Genomic DNA, 6,500 nt, shown 5'->3' with positions numbered 1-6,500 from the left:
TTATTCCTAAACTGCATCACAAAATACAGCACTCCAAATGCAGGCACATCATCAAGCTCATGAGCAGAATTCAGGTCAACCTCAAATGCTACTCCAAGGAGGTTGCTGTTCAAGAGAGGGAAAAATGGTTTTTGAGAAATGTGATAATTTGCTACCAGTAGACAAATAAATAAATTCCCAAGGAAATGTCTGACATAAAGTAGAGCAAAGAATAAGCAGGCAGATGGCTTCAGATTAACAGTAGCTATGCACATATTTTGTGAAACTAAAAACATCTCATTAAGAAACTTGGGAACCATCAAACCCAAACCCAAAGGTGAACAAGCTCTTGTGTATTTTGGAGGTGTCCAGAGTGCTAACCAGCTCCTTGATTAGCAAGGGTAGCAGTGCTGAAAAGATAAGAATCTAAAAGTGGCCAGGAGTGGTGGTGCAAACCTTTAATCCCAGCACTCAGAAGGTAGAGGCTAGATCTCTGTAAGTTCAAGGTCAGCCTGGTCTCTGTGGTGAGCACTCTAGGCCAGCCAAGCCTATACAGTAAGGACCGTGTCTCAAAACAACAAAATAAAAAAAAAACAAAGCCCAGAAAAACCAACCACCCACAAAACAAACAAAAAAAAAATGACAATCCTGGAGCCAGAAAAAAAAAATCACACTAGAAAAAATAAACAAAATGTAATGGCAGATAGAACAAAAGAAATACGAAACAGGAAAACCGATGAAACAATAAACCCAAACACATATAATGCCATGAGTGACATCGGGAAGCTGGTTCAGCAGATACATAGATACACGTAAAGGACAGCCAGCAGAAGGAAAGCTCCAGAGTTTACCATCAGCGACACACTGAAGACGGGAATACCAGGCCTACTTGTTTGCTGGCTTGAAGAGCATGTCTGTAGTGTGAAAGCTGAGGCAGAGCCAAAGGCCAGAGGCTATCCTCTTACCCAGATACTGAGGTCTTATTTAGAAGCTCAGGTGTCACAACATGTCTACACATTGGCACAACTTCTAATACTGGAGCTATTAAAACGCAAATAAAACATTACCAGTTTTACACGAAAAATAAGCTGAAAACCAAGGCAATATAAATTAATTCAAAAATATACAGGGCTTACAAAAATTCGAACAGAAATAGACAGCTGACTATATAACTCCTGACTTAGGGTTAGGAGCTACAGAACATAGCTGAAAGCCCCCTAAAGCCTCAAAGTTGAGGCTTGAAACTCACTCACTGCTCTGAACACAAAATCCACCTGGGCCAGAGCAGGCTTGGGCAGGAGACTCTTTCTGACCTTGTGAGGCAGAGACCAAGGTCCATTAGGACAACCACTCAAGTGGCTCAGCAGCTGGCGCTTCCGGTGTGTGATCCTGCCAGGACACACCCCAGTTCCTCACACATGGTTGCCTCTGTTAGTAACATGGTCCCACATCAACTCAGGAGAGAATGGGCTGTGGCTGAGAACAGGCTCTGCCACACCTTGTAACAGTCATACTGAACTGGTATAAAATAAACACAAAGGAGGGTCCAGGCATAAGTGACTTCACCAGCAAGCCCTACCAAATGTCAGGGATGAAAAGATTATAAGTATATTCTCCTTAAAGAAAAACGGTGACAGTACAGTGTTGCAGATCCAGATGAAGCAAGGACAAGGACTGTAAGTCACTGTGACCTGTCGCTGTATTACAGCAAAAAATGCACAGTGCTGACTAAGCGTCAGATACTGTTACAGAATTTACTTATGCTCACTCATTCAGAAGTCAGTACTCAGCAAACTGTGAAATGCAAAGGATCAAAACCAGGCAGACATCGTGAACATAAGATGGAAGGATGTGTCTTAAAGAAAGTACCAGTCCAGGCAAGGCTGAGGTGGAAATGCAGGTGTTTTCAGGGAATCCTGGGGCTAGGGCAACCGTGCAGATCCCTGGAGAGCAACAGCACTAGACTCTAACCTCCATAACAACCACAGAAATTCATTCTAGGTGGAATACACACCTAAAAACTCTAAATAGACAAACTACCAAATATTCTGGAAGACAGACTCCTAAAAGAAAGAACAAAATTTATTACTCAACATAACCCCCCCCCCCACAGCAGTCAAGCAAACAACTCCGAGGCAGACATTAGCTAGTCATCCTCTAATTCAAATCCAGTCAGATATCATTCACCTGGAAGAAGGATCAGATCTCACAGGTTGAGGGCCATGACTGCCTTGGAACTTCAGAACATAACAAGTCTATAGTGATAGTTTTCTTGTGTTTTAGTAAATAAAGCTAGTCTGAAGATCAGAGTGCAAAGCTAGCCACACTAGTCAGCCCCACAAGCCAGGAGGTGGTGGCACACACCTTTAACCCCAGTAACCACACTACTAAGCCACAGAGGCCGGGAGGTGGTGCACATCTTTAATCCCAGCACTAAAGAAGCAAATAAGGCAGGATGAGACAGGAATTTGCTCTTTTCAGTCTGAAGATTTCATAGAAGCAAGAGCTCTCTACTGGCTTGGATGCTTTGCTTTCTGATCTTTAGCTTGAACCCCAATATCAGTCTCTGGGTTTTTTATTAGACATGCTATACAAGTCCACATTTCCTGTTTCTGACTGGCTAAAAACTATGGTTCTTTTAACTCCCTTTTTAGAGTCAATTAATTTGCTTAGGCAGATTTCAGAACTTAGAAAGCACAGTAACAATTATAAAGTCCCTACAATGGATAGAGACGAGAGAGGTGAGATGAGGTGTGGGAAGGTGTAGAGCTCCCTCTCTGGGTGCCACTCTCCAGGAACCTCTAGCTGCTCAGCTCCTCAGATGTTCTCTGAATGCAGTCCTCTTGACTTTCTGAGGAAACTGTGTTATGTAGGCATTACTAACTCTGGTCACTGGTAATCAATTTAACCAGCATCCCCTTCACTTCTGGGAGCCTGGGGTAGGGGGTCACATTGCCTCTATCTTTCCAGTGGCCAGCCACATCCTGAAGCCACTTGGAGTTGGCCAGAAGACAACTCATTAGCACACAATGATACCACCCTTCAGAGAGTCTAAAGGTTCTAGGTGCTGTGTGTTTGAAAACCAACACAAACCAGATACTTATTTTACAGTATTACAAAGACCACAAAGGGAAAATGAGAAAAAAAATAGTACCCAAAATTTGTTAATAATTAAAAGACTGATCCACAGAACCAGAATAAAGTTAGAAAGTTCTCTCGGAAACACTATTAGAAAATAAAAGGAGTATTCCTAATGAGAAAAGTGTAGATCTTCCTGTGCTTCATGTTTTTATTTGCCCCCTTCAGAGCCTCCTGTATGTCCGGCAGGCGCTCTACATGGAGAAGCACTCCTAGTCCAAGTGTTAATATTTAGACACCAAGACAATGCTTAAAAACTTTCAGATATTCAGAATCCTTTCTTAGTGAGGCTTTACTTCCACTATGTTCATGTTTCCTTCAGCACATTCACAATAGCTTTTCTAGACACCCCAGCAGTCCCCAGAGTGACCGTACTCGGCAGCACCAGCTCTGTCTGCACGGGCTTCACACCAGAAGGAGCATTTTCCTGGTGGATCAACTTTGCCTTTTCTAATGAGCACCCTTCACATATCCAGTTATCTGGGTTTCATTTTGTACAGTGTATATTTAATTATTCCCCTCGCTTTTGGCTGAATAGTCTGCTTATTTGCAGTTATTGCAAGCAAAGGGTGAGGTAGGGAGTGGGGAGATTTTTTTTTTAACTATGACATGTTAACATTATACAAATTCTTAAAGTGTTTTTCATATTTATAAGTGCTATTTGTATTACAACTTGGAACTTATTTCTTACTGTTACTTATTGTATGTAACTTGTTTTATTGAAGAATTAAATGAGAAAATGAGTTATAATTTATAAAGAGCCATGTAAAATGTTTACTTCTTAAACATAACAATATTAATAGTTCTTTAAATAAGGACTGCTTGTCACATGAAAACTTATTTTAATTATATAAAACTTTCATGAATTAGGAAAATACTACTTTAAAACAGGATGTGTTTCAAATATGGCAAAGCCCCAGGGTTGACTTTACCACATTAGGACACATTAAGCAAGCTGAACTTCAGACCATGAACACATCTGGAGGACCCTAAGGTCATTACAGTCTCTCCAGAGACCATGAACACATCTGAAGGACCCTAAGGTCATTACAGTCTCTCCAGGAATGCAGATAGATGCATGCCCAGGTGCAACTCTGGAGCTGTAGCTGATGAAGGAGAGAACAGCTAGCAGGACTGGCGGCCACCGAGGCGGGAACTATGGCGCGGGAACAGGGCAGTGGTCTTCTTAAACTCCTGGAAGCTCCAGTGCATCTGCTCTACCTCAGCTCTGTGTTGTGCCCGGGTACGGCCCAACTCCTGCAGGAGATGTTCATTCGTACTGACCAGGGAACTGGAGGAGAAAAGGAGATTAATTGCGGAACCCCTCCCAGTACTCAGCCTGCTGAGTCCCAACTCCCACAGCCTAACTGAAATCCACAGCAGGAAGGATCCCAGACCCTTGTTCTGGCCAGGTTTGTCCAACTGCAGCAGTGCCAAGGCCAACACTTGTTCATGGCTCCATTATTTTCCACTTCTTACTGGCTACTGTCCCTGTATATGACTTTTCCATACCATACATGGGGTGCAACCCGACCCCTTGGCTTGAGCAAGTTTTCTAAAGGCACTGCTGGTCACTGTGAGCTGAATTTAGGAATAACTGAAATAACATACCACATTTCTATGACAAGGCAATAATAACCTTTATAGCTAATAAAGCCATGTTCTGACTCTAGAAAGACCCAATACTTCTAGTTCCTAGTCGTACAGGTCAACCGTGACGCAGCAACAGCACAGAGCAGAGCTGGATTCACAAGTGCCAGTGCACTTTTCACAATTTCTCAGTACTGTTCCGTTCCCCCAGGTGGCCACAGAGAATACTATCACAAGTTTAGATAAAGCAAGGCAACGCTAATCTCTGCCACTTTTGAAGACAGTCACCCCACTGAATAATCTATGAAGCAGGTGCTGGTCCTGTTTGTTTAAACCACAGAAATGACTGCTGAATAACATTGGCATGCACACGAGTGGACGAAAGCCTGACCCCACTCTCTTCAGAGTTCTGCACCTTCTTCAGCCCATATCTGGGCCAGGATGTTGAGAGTTCAACCACCAATGTCACTGGATGTACCACAGATGGCCCATTGGATTCCAAGAGTATATTGTTTTGCCTGTTATTGTTTTTGCCTCTAAATTAGTAACTCAGATTCCTTCCTTCCATTCCTCCCTACTAAGTCTTGGCTCAGTCTCCTCTGCCAAGAGCCTTTCCCTCTTACTACTGTAACCCAGACCTGTGATGACTGAAAGGGAGAGCTTACTTAGCTTGACCCACATAAAGGAATGTGGTCACCTAGTAAGGGACCAATGAGAAGGGTTAGAAGGGACAAAGGAGGAAAGAGTGGTAACAGTGACTACAGGCCAGCCCTCCCAGGTGGAGGCCCCAGGAATAGGGCTGCTCTCATGACCTGTTCTCACTCAGGCTCTTGCCTCCTTCCAGAAGAAACTTCCTCAATAAAGCGAGGGTCCGCTTTGCCCAACCCAACATTCTTAGTCCCCTTTGACTACCCACACAGCAAGAAGTAGAAATACAATTTCCATGGACTGCAGTGAAAGGCAAAGACGTGCCAGAGGATCCATGATCCAGGGGAGAACACTGTATCACACCACACCATCTCTCACATGCACTTACATACTTCCTGGTTCATACACACCTCAGGGTGTTCACCTCAGGATCCATACCTCAGGCTGTATACTCCAGTCTGTATCTCAGAGTACACTCCTTGTAGTCAACATCATCTCCATTTTTACCAAGAAGGGACCATTGATACTCAATGCGTGTGGGCCCTGAACACCAACTCCTGAGAGACACTGCCAGCTATTTCTCAGTGCTGACCACCCGCGCTTCAGCCTCCCCCTGTGCCCCACTCAGAGATGGACCTGTGGCTCTCTTGTAACATCTGTGTGAGCTCTTGGATCTTATCATAGTGCTCCAAGTGCTGCTTTAGCTCCACAACTTCCCCTGAGAGCTGCTTCATACTTGCCTGAAGTCCTGAGGGAGGAAGAGAGAAAGTGGTATTAAGCAGTGATGTTCATTCACACATTTTGACCCTTCTGGTTTAAATTAAAGCTGGAAAAAGACAATCAGAGGCTTAAAGATGGGGGTGAAGAGTATCATGGCAACATCTGTTGTAGACGGAAGTTACTGACCCATGTGGTCCCGTGCAGTTCAGTCCCAAAGACATACACAGAGACTTACATTAATTATAAACTGTTTGACCTATTGTTCAGGCTTATTACTAACTACCTCTTACAACTTAAACTAGTCCATAATTCTTATCTATGTTTAGACGTATGACTTAGTACCTTTTCTCAGCAAGGCAATTTCACCATGTTTCCTTTGCTTCTGGATGATGACAGCATTTCTGCAATATGTCTCCGTCAATGGG

General features: G+C 43.5%; 1 protein-coding gene across 6 annotated transcripts in view; it reads right to left on the bottom strand.

The window, feature by feature from the left end:
• Positions 1-3,244: 3,244 nt before the first annotated feature.
• Cep72 (centrosomal protein 72) overlaps positions 3,245-6,500 on the bottom strand; it is a 32,447-nt gene continuing 29,191 nt past the window's right edge. For all 6 annotated transcript variants that reach the window (XM_050145804.1, XM_050145802.1, XM_050145803.1 and 3 more), the window contains 2 exons: positions 5,992-6,103; positions 3,245-4,408 (listed from right to left, as the gene is read on the bottom strand). In XM_050145804.1, the coding sequence (XP_050001761.1) occupies positions 4,243-4,408; positions 5,992-6,103 (278 nt within the window). In that variant the 3' untranslated portion in view covers positions 3,245-4,242. The remainder of the gene's footprint in view (positions 4,409-5,991; positions 6,104-6,500) is intronic.

This window comes from Alexandromys fortis, unplaced genomic scaffold (assembly GCF_014885135.2).
Source record: "Alexandromys fortis isolate MF-2015 unplaced genomic scaffold, M_Fortis_MF-2015_v1.1 scaffold_50, whole genome shotgun sequence".
Lineage (NCBI taxonomy): Eukaryota > Metazoa > Chordata > Mammalia > Rodentia > Cricetidae > Alexandromys > Alexandromys fortis.
Note: the sequence above shows the minus strand (reverse complement) of the source record. Positions and strands in the feature narration are given on the sequence as shown.